The following is a 20,327-nucleotide window of genomic DNA, read 5'->3' as shown; positions in this document are numbered from 1 at the left end:
TTACAAAATGATGCATCAGGAGGTGGGGGTGGGGAGGAGAGATATTTACCCCTCTCCCAACCTACTGATATCATTTTTGTGCATCAGGAGGACTATGCAGAGAAATCTACACTGCTGGCAGGCCCCTCTGGTATTTTTTTTTTTTGGGGGGGGGGAATGAGGGTCTAGAGGGGGGTTGGATGCTATCTTGGGTCACCAGTTGGTTGACCTGAGATGGCATCTAGCCACCCCTCATGGGAAATCCCGGGGTTTGGGTTGGGGGTGAGGACTGAAGCCCAGGAGGAAGCAGGTTATTTTTACCCACTTCCTACTGGATTTTAGGGAAGTGTAGAAGGGCCCCCAAACTCTGGCAACAATGGCTATGTGTGGGTTGTAAGGAAATGTGAAACAGCCTTTACATCAGGAATGATGTTGTACAGAAATACAAGGGGCCACTATTATCCATGAATGCTCAAGTCCTATCACATACAATGGTGTAGTGAAATAGAATTCCTCATATAAAATGATAAATCAATGTTTGGTTTTTTTGGGAACTTTTTTGGATAATATTTTCAAGGCAGAAATATAAAGCTGAGATAGGCAAAATGCAGTACTCCAGATGTTGGACTGCAACTCTCATGTACCCTAGCTATCATAGTTAATTCTGAACAATATTGGGAGGTATAGTTCAACAACATCTGGAAAATCTGAGCATTGCCCACTCCTGATTTTGGGAATTCATTTCTTTGTATGTCTGTAAGACATTTTACAGGATACTAACTAAATAATAACAAACAATAATCCCATAGGAACATCTGGGAGAAGACGATCTCATGGTTGCTCTAAGGTTCTGGACCTTTCCCAGAATCTTCTGATTATTTTTCCTGAAGCAGGTGGAACTCTTTTCATTCCAACAGGCCTCTGAAAATGTATTTTTAAGGGGAGACCAATCTTGCATAATGTGCTGAACTTTTATTTATTTTGTTGTTGTTTTCTTAATTTGTTTGAACTGGTTTTAATGTTATGGCAGTTTAATTGAATTTCAGAGAACCAGTCTGGATTAGCAGACTGGGTGTTGGACTACACTCTGGAGACCATGGTTCAAATCTCAGCATCAGATGAAGGTAAGTGCAAACCCCCTCTGAACAAATATTGCCAAGAAAACCAAGATAGGTTGGCCTTAAGGTTTCCATAGGTTTGAAATGACTTGAAGTCACGCAACAACAAAATTGAATTTTTGCATTCCAGTATTTTTAATTATGTTTGTTTTAACTATTGTTAGCCATCTCAAACTGGGAATATAACATCAATAAGAACAGGAACAATACTACCATATCCAACATCACCAACACAACGTCTCCCTTGAAAAAAGAGCAGTTGTTGCAAAAGATACTTGGATTCAGCAAAATTAGCTTAAGCTGTCCACCTGTCTGCAATGTTGGTCAATAAATCCAAACAGGAAACATTCCAGTCCTATTTGCTTAGGGTTTTTTTTCCTTTAAAAAGATTCACATAGGTTAGCTAGCAACAGGCCACCACGCCAGTCTGAAATGGAACAAGCGAAGTAAGTACACTTCCATGCGGACAGCCATACTCATGGGTAGAGTGTGGTCAGCTAACCTCTAAAGGGCAAGGTGGAGGTCAGCTGTCTGGTGCAGAGGATTACATTTGCAACATAGATAAGATATAATAACAAGATATATATTAACATATAAATGCTGTGCATCACATATGCCTACAAAGCACTTGTGCAACATCCCAGCCCAGCAATGGAGGAAGTCTTGACCAGATTCTAATAATTTGTAGACAATGGCCTTGAAACTGAAATATACAATTTATATAGAATTTTACTTAGTGCATTATAAAACAGATTTCTGTGGGATAGAGCCTTCCATTCCATTCACTGCAAAGCTTAGAAAAAATCAAATAAAGTTTGAGTTCTTGTTTTCTGAGACCATAACAATTACAAGTTAGCACAGAAACTTGTATTTCTTTATTGAATTTGATTTCAAGTTACATTGTTTTCAAGTTTATTTATTTTAAACATTAAATAAAACAAGCTCAAACCACAACAATGAAATGTAAGAGGGGCAAAAAAAAAGAGAGTTGTTATCCTGAGCAGGAAACACAACTAGGCAGTCTCCAGTTCATGTCAAAGACTGGTTCATTTGTATTTCTTATCACTTCTTTACTTAAAACTGACCATGTCTGTAGTAGGCTGGTGTATACACACAACTTATGAAGTGTTGCTATGATTGCCAAGTGCTCAGTGACCACGTGTCTTTAATATAAAGGTGATATTAAAGTGGCATCAGAGAGAAGCCTACACGTATACACAAGTGCCATCCACCCAAGAACTATAAAATAGGTAATCTTTACTGAATGATGTACAGTGGACCTTTGGTATCTGCTGGTGTTTGCCCAGGACTCCAGTGGTACCAACATTGGTGGAAAATTGAGTCTAATTATATACGATGGTGTGGCAAAATGGTGACCTTTATCAAAATTTGCTGTTTGTGATTAATTTTTTTCATGCTATGGATATTCATGGATACAGAATTCCTGGATATGATGGACCAATTGTAAATATATTGATCTAATATTATTTGCTAAAATAATGATAAGTGATCTTCAAAGAAAAAAAATCTTCAACTGATTTGGCAGACAATCTTGGGGGCCATGCAGGCAGGGCCCAAAATACGAGAGCTGTTGTGCTTTCATAAGGAAGAAAAATATTGTCTCCATCAGAGCTGTCATTGTAACTCAATTACAATAATGCTTTGAATCATGTTTTCAACTGCAGGCACAGCACACTCTGTTGTTGTTTATTTATAAATGTGCTACTGCTGCTGTTTGTTTTAATAGTTGATGATTTTGCAATAATAATAGTAATAATAATAATAATAATAATAATAATAATTTATTTCTTGCCTACCTCCCCTCACAGTTCAAGGCTAGCTACAACATTTTAAAAATACAGATATTAAAACATATTTCCACAAAAATATATTAAAATGCACAAAGCTAATATTAAACATAAGATGCAAGTTTAAAATGTATCATTAAAACTGTATGGGTAGGCCTGCCGGAAGAGATAGGTCTTCATTTGTGTCTTAAATTGCAACAGCTGATCTAACTGTTAGAGTTCTTCCGGCAGGTCGTTTCACAGTCTTGGAGCAGCTGATGAAAAGCCCCCCTGGGTGACGGTCACTAGTTGGGTTCAGGCTGGCTGGAGTAGATGCCCCCCAGAAGACGTCAATGTTTGGGACGGATTGTATGGGAAAAGGTGATCCTGTAGGTAACCTGGACCCAAACCATGTAGGGCTTTAAAAGTCAAAACCAACACTTTGTACTTTGCCCAGAAACTAATTGACAGCCAATGGAGTGACTTTTGGATTGGTGTAATATGTTCACTCCTGGGTGTTCCTGTAATCATTCTGGCTGCCATATTTTGAACCAACTGGAGCTTCCGAACTTGGTACAAAGGGAGCCCAATATAAAGCGCATTGCAGAAGGCCAACCTTGAGGTTACCAGCACATGCACTACCATCTTAAGGTCCTCCAGATATCTAATGAGGTACAGGAATTATGATTTATGGGTAACATTAGTACAAAAAATATTACTAAAGGTTCTGAATGGTCTGGAATGGGAATAGGTCCATGAGGATGGCATTATGAGTTCTCACACTGGGTTATACCATCTCTAGTGACACCACTATTACACTATTATAGTGCTATAATTCTGTAGTGTGAATGGGTCTCAGGTTATAATAAGACAGTTAACACAGATATAGTGATATGCTATGTAGTTATTCCTTCTCTCTTTGACACAGTTTTCTTTGTGGTGAAAGGTATTGTGGGAATAGAAAAAGTACTGTTTTCTTTTGCACTGGTATTTGGATCCAGTGCCTATCTGAAGGCCTTTCTAGCATGTGTAGGAGGTGTATCACAGAAAGTTTGAAAAACACACATTTCTCTTTCTTTCTGCAAGCCTACTAATCTTCCCTGACATGTTGAGAGCTGTTAACTACATGGTGGTTTGTTGAATCAAGATTCCATGATGAAAAAGTTGGCATCACAGCATTAGTAATTGGAGTCTGGGCAAGCAACACAAAAGCAGGCACACCCAGCGTCTCAATCCAGTTACCAAGCATTCTTGACACACCCAAGAACGGAAGAAAACTCCCAATCAGGCCTTCAAATCTTATAGCCTAAGGAGACAGATTGTGATTTGCCATCCCTACTTGCATTTTTAAACCAGTGAGATAGAAAAGTGGTTTTTCATTTTCAGAACTAAAATAGAAAATGGAAATATGCGAAGGTAACACAACACTAAGCCATTGACAATACACTTCAGACAACATTGTGGCACTGCAGTTTTTAAAAAGTTTAGAAAGGAACGGAAACTGAGAATACCCTACACCCTGAGAAGTAAAAATAAGGCTGAGCTAAATCCACAGTGCCAGACTTAAGACACAACGAGAGTTGAGAGTGTTGTCTCTTTGTTTTTAATGTACTACCATATGTAGGAAGTTGCCTTAGAGTGCATCTGCATTGTAGAAGTAATGTACGTTGACACAACTTTAACTGCTATGGTTCAATGTTATGGGATTATGGGAGTTATAGTTTTCAGCCTTCTCTACTAAGAAGTGCTGGTACCGCTTAAACCTACAACTTTCATGATTTGATAGTATTGGACCATGGCCATTTAAGTGGTTCCAAACTGCAATAATTCAACAGTGTAGGTGCAGCCTTAGACAATGTCAGTCTACATACCCATGTAGCCCAGTATTTTCCTTTATTCAGGTTTTCAAAAAGAGATTTTTCATACAATTCTCTCAAAATATGTGAGAGAATGAAAATGGGATTTTTCTGTACATGAAGCATGTGCTCAGAAGTTGGGATATGACATTTTTTTGTAATTGTCAACAAAGAAGTATTAACCCATGCAGTAGTGCAGTGAAAATGCTGAGACTATTTTCCATTCATTTGCACCTGATTCCACTGATTTGTGGAAGATGTCTATTCTTTTGCATGAGTATAGTTGCCAGAGTTTTTTTTCTTTGCTGGAGAAGTGGGCAACTACAAATAGTCTGGAAAGTGATGGTGGTGAGATCTCTACATGGCCCACACTAGGTCTCGAAGTACTTAAAGATGGAAAAGGCTGAACTATACTTCCAGTTCTTCCAATGGGTGCACGTGGGTAGGTAGGCGGTGGGGCACTGGGGTCTCTGAGATCTATTATCAAAGAAGACAGTGTTCTGGAGTAGAAATGAGATTTTACAGTTCATTTTTACCTGAAAAGGAGAACTTAGAGGGAGAATAAGAAATGCAAAACAGCCCAAGGCTACTGAATACAGTTTAGGCACTATAAGCAACCTAATGGCTGTGCTTCACTCACTCATTTTACTGGTTCCTATCCTGTATTTTAGGAAACCCCGGTAGTGCAGCGGTGAGCTGCTGAACTTGTTGACTTCTGGGGAATGGGATAGGCTCCCACTGTTAGCCCCAGCTAACAGTTCGAAAACATGCAAATGTGAGTAGACCAATAGGTACCACTTCAACAGGAAGGTAATGGTGTTCCATGCGGTCATGCCAGCCACATGACCTTGGAGACATCTATGGACAATGTCAGCTCTTTGGCTTAGAAATGGAGATGAACACCCCCCCCCCCCCAAGTTGGACATGATTAGACTTAATGTCAAGGGAAACCTTTCCCTTTATCATATAGTTTAAGTACCGTCTATTTTCCAAATTTGATAGTTCTGATTAAGGCCCTTTCAGCCCACTTTTTCAGCTTTAAAATGCCCATTTTTCTCTTCTCTTTCCATGTTTCTCCATTATCCTACCTTGCTTCAATTGCTTCAAACTCAGTTTGAAGTGTAAAACTCAGTTTGAAGTGCATTCTGTTAACTATGTTTTTGAAGCAGTAGTGGCATTTAAATAAAGCTTACACATTATGTTTTTTTGACAAATATCTTTCCATCCTCTTAATTTGAAATGGAGAACATGGCCAGATATTTTTGGTTAGACACTCCCACAATTTTCTGCCCTATCTACACTGCCATATAATCCAGTTACTGAATCCAGATTATTTGCTTTGAATTTGATTATGTAGCAATGCAGACTCATTTAATCCTGTTCAAAGTAGATAATCTAGATTTAAAAAATGGATTATAGGCCAGTGTAGATCCAGCCTTCCATTGCTGGGTAGGCTAATGAGAATTGCAGAGCAAGAACATCTAGAGGGCTACATATTCTCCAGACTGGCTCTCCTGTGCTGACATAAATGTCTCTATGAAATGCTCATGTTGCATGTACAGATCCCGACATGCAAATGTATGGGGTAACTGCAATTATCTGTGTCTATCCCATAGGGGAAAAGCACACTCCAGATATAGTAGCATCATTTGACTCCTTGAATGGCAATTTCAAAGTGCATTTCAGTTGAAAGATTTATGCATCATTGCCCTGTGTAATGTGAATAAATTTGAAACAAAATGCAGGATAATGTGTATTGAGTGAGTCACCTAAAAAAATACAAGTTAGATTGTATTATCACTATTGTTCTATTCCTTGAATAAACTTGGTATATGAATGAATTGGATCTATTAACTGGTTTTTAAGCAAGAGATATTTTTGAGAACTGTTTTCAAGAAATATTGCTTCTGAATGCACAAAATGTAAAAACATAGAGTTGAAAGAGACCTCATGTTCCATCCAGACCAAACTCCTGCCAAGAAGCAGGCTTTGAGTTGCTTTGCCTATAACATTGTTTGAAGAATCCAAACTGGGAAATGTGTCCTTCTCTCTCCCCCTCCCCCCTCCCCCCCAATGCTTGTCTGAGGAAAGAAGCTTGAAGAGCTAAAAAACCCCAATATTATTAATACAAAAACATTTTCTTATGGTTTATAGATAGCTGTACCTGGATTCTTTGTATTTTATTATCTCCAGATGTTTTCATTTCTATATTCTGTATGCCATTAATACAGTCAATCAAAACTTTTTTTAAAAAAGAAGAAAACTTCAGAGAAGTGAGAATATAAAAAAATGCCTCAGCTTTGCAATACTACAGCCGCAGAAGGTAAATTCATACGTCAGAATAATTGTGTCCATTCCATACATTGTTAAAAAGATTGCTAGTTCGACATGCGCTCACTGTCTATGAGGTATAATGAGTTATACTGTAAATAGGTGTGTCTGTCTGAAGAGATCCTTGAATCACTGCTTTTATCATTACTGCAACACCCACAGGAACTTACTTGCCCAGGTGAGGCAGATTTAAAAACGAAAGAGTTCCAGAGACCAAGTGCAGGATTTAGGTGGACTTCTGTCAATGAGAGTAGAAAATATCTGGCTCAGAGTAAGTGGGATGTGGGGAGCTGAAAATTACCCCCTTGGCATTGCATCTGCAACAAAGTGTTTCTGAATCATAGGTGAGAAATTACTGGTGTGTTTTCAACAGATTATCAACTCATAGTGATTTGGTAGCAGCAACTGGAAGAATTACTCTGTCGATTTAGATTCTCTTACCCAGAAAAGGTTTTCTGCTTTGCTGAAAGGTAAGGAGAATTAATTTTGGTATCTAGAGTGAAGGCTCGCACTTCACAAAGCAATAGAACTAAAGTGAAAGGAAATGCATGCTGTAGGCGATATTTCAGAAAATGATGTGTTTACTTGCTTTCTAGATCTAAACAAGTGCATTCTCTGTATTTGCCTGAAGTTGTAGCTCCACAGTTACCATGGTTGTCACAGCAGAATCAGGTTCTCCAAAGTCTGTATAGAAATTGAGTACTTATTTATTCTCTGAAAGGAACAAAACAAACAAAAGGGCTAAATTATGGATATTAGTTCTTTGGTGAAAGTCTTTGTTCAAGCTGTACTTATACAAAGATGTTGAGCAAAAGCGATGAGTAAAAAGTGAATTGAGAAGAATCAACCTTGGCCTGTGACTGAGGAGTGCACCTTTGAATTATGTTTTGAGATCACTTTTTCTCCTTCATAAAGAGAAGTGGCAGTGAAAATTGGGATGTGCATGTCTTTTGCCTGAGCTTACATAAAATACACCTTGATATCACCTGGGGTTTGATTCCATATGGATACCAAAAATTGTGGGTGCTCAAGTCTCATTATATGTAATGATAGAGTAAAATTGTGTCCTTTATATAAAATGGCACAAAGTTAGCTTTTTGAATTTTCAAGCTATGGATAGGCAAATTTATTGATGTGGAATCTGTGTATACAGAGTGTCAACTATAACAGTGAGCCATGTGAATAATAATAATAATAATAATAATAATAATAATAATAATAATAATAATAATAATTTACTTTATTTATACCCCATCTTCCTCCCCGAGGGGACTCCGGGCAGCTTACAGTCACACACTTTGATAAATTTAATACAAAGCAAATTAAAAAACCAACCAAACAATGTTTGTTTATTTACTGATGTTGAAAAGGGAAAAACATCTCAAATAACATCACTATGTTCAGATACAGCAGAAAGATTCCCTTCAGGAATAAATTTTCCCATTTAATTAATTAAAGGGGACATTTTTGGCATAACACATCCCTTATTGCTCACACAGCTGGGCTTTTTTCTAAAGCAGTGTTCACAATGGAATGCCATAATGATTATTATTTAATATAATTGCTTATTTTAATTTAGTGTTTAATGTTTTGTATTGTTCTTTATTTTTTATGGGTTTTTTTTATATAGGCATTGAATGTTTGCCTGTTGTGTTGGAAGCCACCCTGAGTCCCCACAGGGAGATAGGGCAGGATACAAATAAAGTTTTAATATTATTATGAGGTCAAGGGGACATTTATGAGGTTTTAGGATATATATGTTTGGATTTCACCTTGAACCTTCAGTTCTGTATAGTGCTGAATTCAATTATATACTTATTTATGGCACTTTTAGGCTAATAATGATGTTGATAACAACAACTTTATTTTTGTATCCCACCACCATCTCCCCAAAGGGATTCGGGGCGACTTACATGGGGTCTCAGCCCAATCAAACAGAATAAAATATACAAAATAAAATACATATACAAACATCATAACACATAATTAAAGACATAATTCATCATACAACAACCAGCAGCCAAGCATAATGGGTATTCCCAAGTTGAGGGGCGAAGGAAGCCTTGTGCAATTCAACTGCCCGAACAAGGGCTGATGGTAAAGTGCAAGAGGTAGGTGATAAATTAAGGTTGAAAGGGCCTTAATACAGTACAACAACAGTGAAATGGCATGTTATTACAGGAATTACAAGGCTGATAGATCATTTTTTTTCTCATGCCATAGTGCAATGAATGTGATGATTACAGGAATGGTAATATGGACGACGAAACTGGATCACGATTTTAGTCATGAGATGCATTGGGTTGTTATTGTTGTGTTAAGATTGTGTATTATGCTTTTATGGTTTTAAATTGTATATTGTTGACTGTTGTACCTTTGTTGTAAACTGCGTTGAGTCGCCTGTTAGGCTGAGAAACTGCGGTATACAAGTAAAGTAAAGTAAATAAATAAATAAATAAATAATCTATATGCTATTAAATTTGTGTTTTATTTTCATCTCAGGAGAATTTTGGGTTTTGTGGAATCTCATCATGATGTGGAGGATCTTGCTTTTTGTCCTAGGTAAGTGTTCCCTAAACAAGTATCTTTAAAAAACAACAACATATAATTTTGTATTGATTTTGTATCAATTATTTATTGTTAATGGGAAAGTCCAAGCTAAATTGTATTTTCCAAATTTGTGTGCATATAATCTTTATTTAAAACTGACTTAAAATGACAGACAATTAATTTCAGCAATGGATAACAATATGCAAAATTTGCAGAAACTGCTTACAAATGCAATCTGGTAATGGTCATGGTAGGTATCAGAAATAGGCTAATGCTTAGCCTTTTTTCCAATCCTGTCCTGTGTATGTGCCTTCAAGCTGCCTTCCGGTTTATGATGACCCTGTGAATTTCATAGGGTTTTTTTAGGCAAAGAATATTCACAGGTGGGTTTCTATGTTTAATCTTCATTGCCTGCCAACCCCCAAAATAACGAGACCACACAACAGTACTTGGGTTTAAATTTGGGCAACTTTTATTAATGGTTACCTATTTAACTTTAACTGGATCTAAATCTATGGATCGTGAACTTGGTGTGGCTAAGCCGAGGTAGCATCCCTGCCCAGCCTACGCCTTGGCTAGGTTGAGTGGAACACCTGGGTCCCCTGGAAACCTAATTCGGGCAATCTCTAGGGGAAATGTGTCGGAGAAGTCTCACTCAAGATATCTGAGGCCAGTCTCTCCCCATTCCTAGGCCATTTGAATTCACCTCACCTCAACAACTGAACCTAAGGCAAGTGTTTTAGATAATGGCCTTCACCCCTGAAGGCCCCGGGTATACACCAAATTATTAGCTTTTCTTAACTGCTTTCTGTGACAACCTATTTAAAGCCACGCCACCCCCATTTTCCCTGAAACAGTATAGGGTAGGTGAAGAACAGAGGAGGGAAAAGATGCTTACCTGGCCCCCTAACAGCAACCGTAATATACTATTTAATGGGTGAGAGTGGTGGGTGGGTGGTCGGCAGATGAATGAAGGAGGAGGTAGGCTGGGGCTAGAACCCTGGTTCCAGCACCTAAAAAATATTCCCTGCCGGAACTATTTGCTCTCCTTTCAGGGAAGGAGGAAAACCTCTTTCCCTCCCCAGCTGTGCCGGGGCAGGAAAGCTCCTTAATATAGCCTACAGCACCAAGTATTCATTGGCTCTAATCAGGGCTGAACCTACATAGCTTCCTAGATCAAACCGGATAATTGGGCATGTATTTGAATTTTATTACCTCATGTGATTAACATTGTGGAAGGTTGTGGGGAAGTGTAAACAGAAGCAGGGCCAATGGAAATGCATGGCTTTAGCATCCATCCAGTTATCCATGCACTGAGAGTAAAGCAATACATATATGTATATCGTGCTTTTGTCTAGCTCAAGACTCAAGTGCCTTACAAATACTATAACAGATATGGCTTTAAAATTCCTCTCATACAAAATTAAAAATATAATTGAACTAGCACATTTAAAGGGATTATCCAAGGTTTTCCTTTTGGGGATGGCGTTTAACTCTGTGGATAGCTCCTTTAAAGTTTAGAGTAAAACTGGCAGTGTCTCAGATGGGCTATCAGATCATTAATTTGTCAATCTAAATTCACCACCCAGTGGCATAAAGAGCCACCAGCTGCTAGAGACCAAGAGGAAATGCAGCCTTTCAAAAAAGAAAAAGAGTGTCTGCTTCTCCATTGTGTAGGATTGCATCTTAAATCAATCTTGGTCATAAGGCTTCCTAATTTTTTACATCAACTGAACTATACCATCTGCCATTTTGTCTCTGATTGTTTCTATGAGGCAACTGAGCTTTTGTTGTTGTATGCCTTAAGTTGTTTCTGTTTTAAGAAAACCGTAGGGCTAACTTATCATTACATTTTCTGCAATTGAGATTTACCCAACATCATTACATGGGTTTCATTAGCTGAGCAGGGAATTGAAGCCAAGCCTCCGGACACATAGTCAAGTGCTCAAACACCATGCTAGAGGTGACTTTTGTGATTCTCTTTTATTTAATGGCATAATTAAAGTTCGGTTCTTATTCCCATCTCTCAGTCTCCCCGCAGCTCCTGATTGCGCAGAATGCCTGCTTACATGGGGCGTGTTACCCACCTGTTCGAGATCTCCTTATTGGAAGAATCCATCACTTGAAAGCCTCTTCTACCTGTGGACTTGTCCAGCCAGAAACTTACTGCACTCCATATGGGGAAGTAAGATATAAATGTTTTTATCCATAGGGGAAACAAGCATCATCAGTAGCAGTGGCAGCAGTTATGTGTTTGCTATTGAGCAGATAGGATGATGTCTCTTAACTGAAATTGCCATATTTTCACAATGATTCTACTTGTCAGTAGGGTATGGTGCAAGAGACTTGGTACATATGTAACTTCCTTTTTAACACAACAAACAAGAAACTCACCAGGCACTGCATATTATTTCCCCATTTGTTGAGTAAGGTTTTCCATGTTTTTCTGAGGTTTTAGGTTTACAGGTTCACAGCATGAGAAAATAACAATACATTTACCATAAATCTAAAGCAACTTTCCATTTATCTAAATATGATTTCAGAGAAGGTAAAAACTCCCTGATGTCATTGATTAAATTAATAATTTATTCATTTGCGACATTTCTACCCTGCCTTTCTCCAGCCCGAAGGTGACTCAAGGCGGCTTTACAAAGCAGCCATTCAATGCCTTCAACAATATGTAACTAAAATAACATTTAAAACAGCATTATAAAATACATACATTAGACCTTTAATAAAAGCAAACAATGTTGAACAGAAGCTTATATCTAAGGCTTCGCTTAAGGGGAGCTCCAACCATTTCTGTTGGGCTTTAATCAATCCTATAACAAAACAAAAAAGTGCAAATAGATCTTTATGATTTGATGTGTCACAACTGTCACAAAATATGGAGAGAAGGTATATTTTTGGATTGACAGTAATTGCTTATTTTGTAATTTGGCCATTTGGACTTCAAAGAGATCAGAACCTTCTACCCAGTGAATTGATTTGAACTACCGGGAATGGTAGAGTTTGGAAATGTGACTATTTTAGAAAGCTCACTAAATATCCAGTTAATATTGATAGTAACTGGATGTCTCCGGATCTGTAGACTGAAAGGTGACATTTTCAGGATCTGATGAATGGGCATTCTGGGAGTTCCAGTTAAAAAAGGATTTTACTAAGCTCTGACGTATGGTAGCTTAAGCTTTTTATTTTTTTAAAAAAAGCAAAGCAGACATGTTTTTATTCTATCCAGCATAGGGATTTATTTGATTTATTAACTCACCCATTTAGGAATGCTTCACACCATGGGTAATTTTGTGCAAGAACAAACAGATTTACTATAATGCTAGAAGCCTGTTTGATTGGTTCAAAGCAACCAATAAAACACATTATTTTCCTACCACTTTCAGTGGTATTTATAATGTTTTCATATGTAGTCTCCAGTCAAATTAGATTTCAAGTAGTACTCAGGCTTCTTTTTGCCCATTGCTGGGGCAGCACACATTAGTGGGTGCTTCTGTGTTTGCATTGTTGAACATGATGAAACAGGATGCTGAACTAGATAAACCTTTTGTCTACTCCATCATAGCTCTTATGTTCTTAAAGTGCATATACCCAAGGACAGTCAAGATGCTTTGGTGCCTTAAACAGAGGATCTCACAAACAAGGTGATTACATAAACAAATGAACAATGTTCTGTACTTTTAATTGCAGAGGGAATTTTAGTAATCCAAGCTTTAGTAGTTCACTGTTGTTTCAGTCACGCCACTCTATTTCTGACTCCCTCTCACTATCTTTCTGCTGGCTATCCACACAACCCTTTCCCAAAAATATAAAAGGAGATAAAAGCTAACCAGATACTTCACCATACTTTAACCAAGTGGTTCTCAACCTGTGGGCCCCCAGATATTTTGGCCTTCAATTCCCAGAACGCCTAACAGTTAGTAAACTAACTGTGATTTCTGAGAGTTGTAGGCCAAAACACCTGGGGACTCAGAGGTTGAGAACCAGTGCTTTAACCAGTCTTAAAGGACAGGTGACCTAGGTTACAGGAGAGAGAATGGTCAATATCATAGGAAGAGATGCAATTCTTTACTATTCCTTTTGTGTGTGAAGGAATCAATATGTAGATTTTCTGATGTGAAGACTTCTTTGAAATTTGAAAAATGACATAGGGCATAGGTTTATTTCTATCATTCATTCATTTATTTTATATGCTACCTTTCTCCCAGAGTGGAATCCAATGCGGCTTCCAAAAACAATATTAAAATATTTACCTCATAATCTAAAAACAATTACAATCACATAATACATTTAGGAATCATAAAAAATTAAAAGATGTTTAAAGCATGCCCAATAAAAAGCCACACCTGCTTTTGTTAAAATAAAACAGGGGTTTTTAAAGGCTATTTTATATTTGGCACTTGTTTTGATGAAAATGTGCATGTGGGTGTTTGCAGAAAAAAAGCTGTTTTCTGTGCAAATGAGAATTTTGTGCACAATGTGTCCCGAACTGTGAAGATTCAGTCCAGGCCATGATTCTTTTCATCAAATTTTCTTGATGTGTGAGAAACATGTTTTTTTCAGTCATCTTACTTTTTTTTAATGTTCTTTCCAGCGGCCAACACAAAGTGACAGACATAAAATTCCTAAATTAGCAAGTATTTTGCATAATATTCAAAGAAGTCTGGTTAGATTTGGGAACAAAGGTCATGGCAACCTAATATCTATTTAGCATGAATTAGCTGCTTCTTTCCTTTATTAGATGAGTACTTTCATGACTTACTTCTCCCAACTGAAAGAGGAATCTTTTTGGCTATTTCCCTCCCCTCCCTGACAATTTTAAGTAACTGCCTTCCTAGCATCATTATAATGTTATATGTCACGTCCTCCATTTTTGTGCCAAAGAGTGGAAAGTTTTAAAGTCCTTTCTCATTTTGTTTTTTGCAACCTCTGCACAAGATATGGAAAGAGGGGTTATTCTTCCATGCTTGCCTCACCCTCTGCCCTGCTGGCCCATGTGTACTGTCTGAGTTTAGTGCCAATCAGAGAAATGTCCCAAGTGTGTGTTTAGTGTCCCGAAGTATTTTGCAATTCTGGCAAATTCTCTGTTGATGGAAGTGCTTCAGTCCTGGGCCTCTGCTTTGATAGCCTCTAACTTTGGCGGCGATTCCTTCTAACCTTTATACTTTGTACCCCCACAGTGGCAGTCTGTACGCCAGTACTAGGCAAAGTGCAATATGGATGTTCACAATGGGAACTTGTCTCCATGTGTCTATTAATCCTAATCAGTGGTTTGGAAGCAACAGATTAAAAATGCAGAAATAATACAGTTTGACACTACTTTAACTGCTATGGCTCAATGCTATGGAATCATGGAGGTTCTAGTTTTACAAGGTATTAAGCTCTGCGCCCAATAGTGCTAGGACCTAACTAATTTCCATTCAACTACTAAAGGTGGAGTGGCTACAAACTGCACTCATTCTATACTGCAGGTTTAAAGGAAGGCATGACAAAGTCCTCTAAATAAACCTTGTTTAGGAAAAACCATTATTATTTCACTTTCGGGTTGGTGTAAGCTGGAAATGAACTGAAGGAACACAGAAACAAATGATCAACAACTTATGCAATGATTTCAAGTAAGGTGGTACTATACATTTTTTCAAAAAGCAATATAATTTTGAAAGTCTTTGTTTCTACATTCATCTTCAACATAAAATTTGCCTTTTTCACAGCTACTTATTAGATCGACAGTCAGAACAAGCTACAATTCCATTAGTTTACATTTGAATCTACTGGATCCCTCCCTCCAGGAGATGGCCTTGAAAATACCCTTTATGATGACATGTGATAAATCTGGAAGCAGACTATTCTATTGAGTTGTTCCAGATCCAGAGTTTGGAGATGTAACTTCCTTGGATATTAACTCTCAGAATCCCCAGGTGTCAAGCTTTGTCCAAATTGCACAACTAATTTGCTTCTAGTCCTCATGCTGTCTTAACTTACAGGTTTATTGCCTGACAGTTTTTGAAATCATTAAAATATTATCAAATGCTAGCACATGGAATCTCATGATGCTTCTCCTATAAAGTTTACAACCTGAGTGCAATATTGTTTCTTCATCTTTGTGTGAAGGGCTTCTTGTCACTCCAGTTTTCATGTTGGGGCAGGTAATATTTGAGACTAATGCAAAACCTCAGCAGACTAACTTTCTCAATGTTTATCATATTACGGCCTTGGAAATTAGAGTGTTGTTTGTCTTAGGTCAAGGACACCAACTCTCATTCTTATCTTGCCTGGCAGTGAGGGATCATTAATACATGATAATCGCAAAGAGTGAGAAGATGGTTTTATAGTCTAAGAGATATGGTAGGATAAGAAAATGAAGTCTATACTGTGGACGAGACAAGTAACCAACTGTCAAGTAGTATCTGGGGGTGCACCTAACACTGTAGAATCAATACAGTTTGACACCATTTGAATTTCAGGATTCAATACTAGGACATCCTGGGAGTTGTAGTTTTACAAGTTTTACAAGGTCTTTAGCTTTCTCTGCCAAAGAGTCCTGGTGTCTTACCAAACTACAATCCCCAAACTACAATCCCCATGATTCCATACAACTGAGCAAAGCAATTGAAGTGTAGTGAAACTACATTAATTCTACAGTATAGATGAACCCTAGGAGATTAGCTATACTAACTGCTGACCAAGGTAGGCCTTTTTGGAATAAAGTCCCATAGAAGTCAGTGGAACATGCTGCTGATAATGAACAGCTAGATATGGGGTTGTAAATCAGATGTGGGAAAATCGGAGCACTTTAGATGCTAGTTCTATAGCTATTGACTTTGCTTGCTGGGTTATAGGTGGCAGTCAGTGAGAAATCCAATCTGTCTCCAGAGGACTAAAGCAAGATAAAGCTAATAAAGCTAATAATATCCACAGCTCAGGAGAGAACAAATGGAAAAGAAATTGTTCAGATACCTATTCAGCCATTTAACACTCTGTGACCTTGAGCAAGTCACACACTCTCAGCTATAGAGGAAGGCAACAGCAAACCTCCCCTGAATAAATGTTGATAACACCAATGATTTGGTTGCTGTAGGTCAGAGTGAACTTAAAAATGAATAGCAACAACAAAATGTCAGGATGTCTATGCTACAAAGGACAGTTTTGTGAATGGCACCATGGCCCTTGTTATAATGTAATGGCTACTAACAGTAACATTTGATTTCATTTCCATTAGCCCCCAAAACTTTATACCCACAACAACATGTATTGTATACATACATAAATGCCTTAAATATTAGGTTAACACTTCATCCATCTGTTGGAGTGGTCAGGAAAGCTCAAACTATAACAGATCTGTTAATCTTTAAGGCACTACAGGATTATTTTCTATATGTTTTAGCCAAGATGTTTAATATGTTTATTTTTAACTGTCTGTTTTAATGCTGTATTGTACTACTGCACATAGCATTGAATGTTTGCCATTTTTCACTTTTGGAAGCTGCCCTGAGTCCCTCTGGTGAGAGAGAGTAGATTAAAAATAAGGATGAAGATGATTAGCATTTCGCAAAACTTTATTTATTTATTTATTTAAAGTACTTATATTCTGCCCTTCTCACCCCAAAGGGTACTCAGGGCAGAGTACAACATATTCAATGTCAAACATTCAATGTCAAAACATACTAGACCATACACATACAAAAACATTAAAATCACTTATATTGACGTTGTTTTGAGTGGCTTCCGAGGTAGCATCAGACACCCTCCTGGGAAAGCCTGGATTTGGAGTGGGGATAGGGGCTTAAACATCTGCCAAAGCATGTTTTTTAAACTCGCTTTGGTGCATGTTTAAGTGTAGTGTGGACCCACCCTCTGTCAAGGAAGTCACGGCCCTGAGACTGCAAGATCTGAACAGAGTTGCTGATGATAGGGTGACTTGGAAGTCTTGCATTCATAGGGTCATTTTCAGTTGAAGCTGATCTGACAGCTGTTAACAACAACAATTGTTGGATATAAAAAAGCCAATAAGCAGAGAATAGAGCTTCAGCTTATAGAAAGAGGATGAAAATAGGTGGAACTTAATCAAACAGAGTCGTTATCTGAAGAAAATGAAGAAAAGGCAACAACATATGTAAACATTATAAGGTCAGAGATTTAGAGAGCAGTGTTTCTAGCCTTTAGAACCTGTTTGTATTTTAAGGTTGCTCCCTTTGCAGGAAGGTAAGGTTACACCATGCTTTCCTTTAAGCAATTGAATATTTTATTTTATGTAATTTTATTTCTATTTCAAACATTTCCTTGAAATCTTTCAAGACGAAGCCCTCCTAATGCAGCTCGGTTATAGAGTAATAAAACATATAAATACAATCAAAACAAGACATTTTTTATTCTTTACAATCATACATTTCTATTAGGAGATTGTTATATAAAGAAGTATTATAGAAATGTGAAACTGAAGCCTAAATATAGTCAGAATGCTTCTATCAGAATCCTACATTTGGCTGCTTAATGTGTAGGCCAGGCACATGGAACAGTAGCATTTAGTCAAGCATGGAGCTGGTGATTCTGAAAATGTTGTAAGCTTCTTTGTTGTTGTTATGTGCCTTTAATTTGGTTGTATGATGGTCCTGTCACAGGGTTTCCTTGTGCTGATTGGAAACTTGAACCCTGGTTTCCCAGAGTCCTAATATAAGACATAGACATAGACCACAAATCTTGAATCTATGCAGATATTAAAAGTGGATCTAGGCTAGCAGGGTTTGACCAAGTCATTCTGCTGTCTGAGGTAAAGGGTAGGATGATGTCCTCCTCTATGTAGTATATGTAGACACTGTCTGGACTGCCAATTGGATCTCCCTTCAGTTATTGGCAATGAGATAGTATCTGGTGTAGACAGCAGTAGCTAATTTATAGGGCAGCTTTGTTCTCCAAGACAGGAAAATACTTGGGGGGCTTGGGAAGAAAGCAAAAGAATTCCTGCAACTTCTCAGCATCTTTGGCATGAGGTTATTGTTCATTGTCAAATAGTAGCATTAGTCCTGTGAGCTGGAATCTCTTTTTCATTCAGGCAAGTAACCAAGAGGGGTTTTTTTTGTATTCTTTGTAACACCTGAGATCTAATTTTCAAAATTCATGTTATGGTAGTGCTTGATATATAGAGTTCCTGCATGTGCCCTCTGAATCAAGGTACTCGGCTGTATCACACTGAGTAATGGTTTGTGTACAAAACGTATCTGCCATTGCTGATACCTTGATGTTCTCAAATGCTCTTTGCACACATGTGACTTTTTCTGAAGGGTATCACAATAAAAACTTTTATTATTAGATCAACTCATGAATCTGTGTTCCAGCCAGTAAAGTAAAATGTTATAGTGCCAATTAAACAGCAAAGTCCTCTACTTATAAACAGTCTATGCCAGTTTCCTTGCATGACACCTCCTAAAAATATCAGCTTATAAATCAGACAGTGAATCTGACCACTCCAGAGGCATCTGAAATGATTATGACATTCAGAGCTAAGATCAGTCTTAACATTTCTGAGGCTACTTGAGACAGGATTGCAGACAGTTGTTTCCCCACTTCTGCAAACTGGGAATATGCCAACAACATACTTTTCATTTAATTGGGGCTTGGTCTGGCATCTCTAGTAGCCTGCATGGGTACTCTGAAATGGCAAAAGAAACTTTCTATTCATACTATACAAGGAGTTATTAATTAAGTCTAAGTGCCATGACACTTAGCTGAACCATGATTATGTGGATATGTAGTATGGTGCCTAAATTTTAATTGTAGGACAGAGGAGAGAATCACACAGACATTCATCCATTTTTCAACTGCAGCTCCCAGATTTCATATATGTGCTATAAATTGCAATCCAACAGCCTTTGGATGGATACATGTTTCTCACTACTAGCTTAGCGTGATGAATATGGTCTGGGGAGACTCAAATTCAATCCCTGTTTGCTCATGAAGCCACTAGCTCTCAGGACAGTTTACTTTGCAGGGTTGCTGTGAAGATAAAAAGGTGAGAGAGAATATATGTTTTAACTGTGGAACATGTTCCACATGTTTTAACTGTGGAACGCCCTTCCCATGGAGGTTAGATCAGCCCCCTCACTAATGGTGTTTCGAAGAAGATTAAAAACTTGGATGTTTGAGCGGGCATTCGGACCAACAGTGCAATGAATGTTATGATACAGGAATGGAAAAACGGATGACGAACTGGATCACGACTTTAGTTATGAGATGTATTGTGTTGTTTATTGTTATATTAATATTGTATACCATGCTATTAGGGTTTTAAATTGTATATCTTTGTCTGACTTTTATCCTTGTTGTAAACCGCGTTGAGTCACCTGTTGGGCTGAGAAACTGCGGTATACAAGTAAAGCAAACAAACAAATAAATAAATAATTAACCTGAAGTACTGGGACAAAAAGTAAACTATACCATACATTGTAGGATAGTACATACACGCACACTACTCTGACTTGTCATATAATAATATCTGGAAAAATGAACTATTTTCACTTCTACTGTAGTGGGATAAATACCATAAGTATTTATTATAGCTAGTGAAGTGGCACAAGAGTACAATTAGTCCATGATCTTAATGGGGGCGGTGTGTGTGTGTAACTTATCCCTCTGTTGCTTGTGCTATGCCTTGCTGGTGCTGGTCATTTGTGTTGCTGCCTGATGTGATTTAGAAAGTGTCA

At 37.8% G+C, this 20,327-nt stretch overlaps 1 protein-coding gene across 8 annotated transcripts in view; it reads left to right on the top strand.

Annotated features, from left to right (window-relative positions):
* Positions 1-1,060: 1,060 nt before the first annotated feature.
* LAMB3 (laminin subunit beta 3) overlaps positions 1,061-20,327 on the top strand; it is a 68,356-nt gene continuing 49,089 nt past the window's right edge. Inside the window, exons 1-4 of one of the 8 annotated variants that reach the window (XM_060772836.2) lie at positions 7,257-7,342; positions 7,445-7,541; positions 9,574-9,633; positions 11,652-11,806. In XM_060772836.2, coding sequence (XP_060628819.2) covers positions 9,603-9,633; positions 11,652-11,806 — 186 coding nt within the window. In that variant the 5' untranslated portion in view covers positions 7,257-7,342; positions 7,445-7,541; positions 9,574-9,602. The other 7 variants (XM_060772832.2, XM_060772838.2, XM_060772839.2 and 4 more) reach the window with 7 other exon arrangements.

Source organism: Anolis sagrei, chromosome 4 (genome assembly GCF_037176765.1).
Source record: "Anolis sagrei isolate rAnoSag1 chromosome 4, rAnoSag1.mat, whole genome shotgun sequence".
Lineage (NCBI taxonomy): Eukaryota > Metazoa > Chordata > Lepidosauria > Squamata > Dactyloidae > Anolis > Anolis sagrei.
Note: the sequence above shows the minus strand (reverse complement) of the source record. Positions and strands in the feature narration are given on the sequence as shown.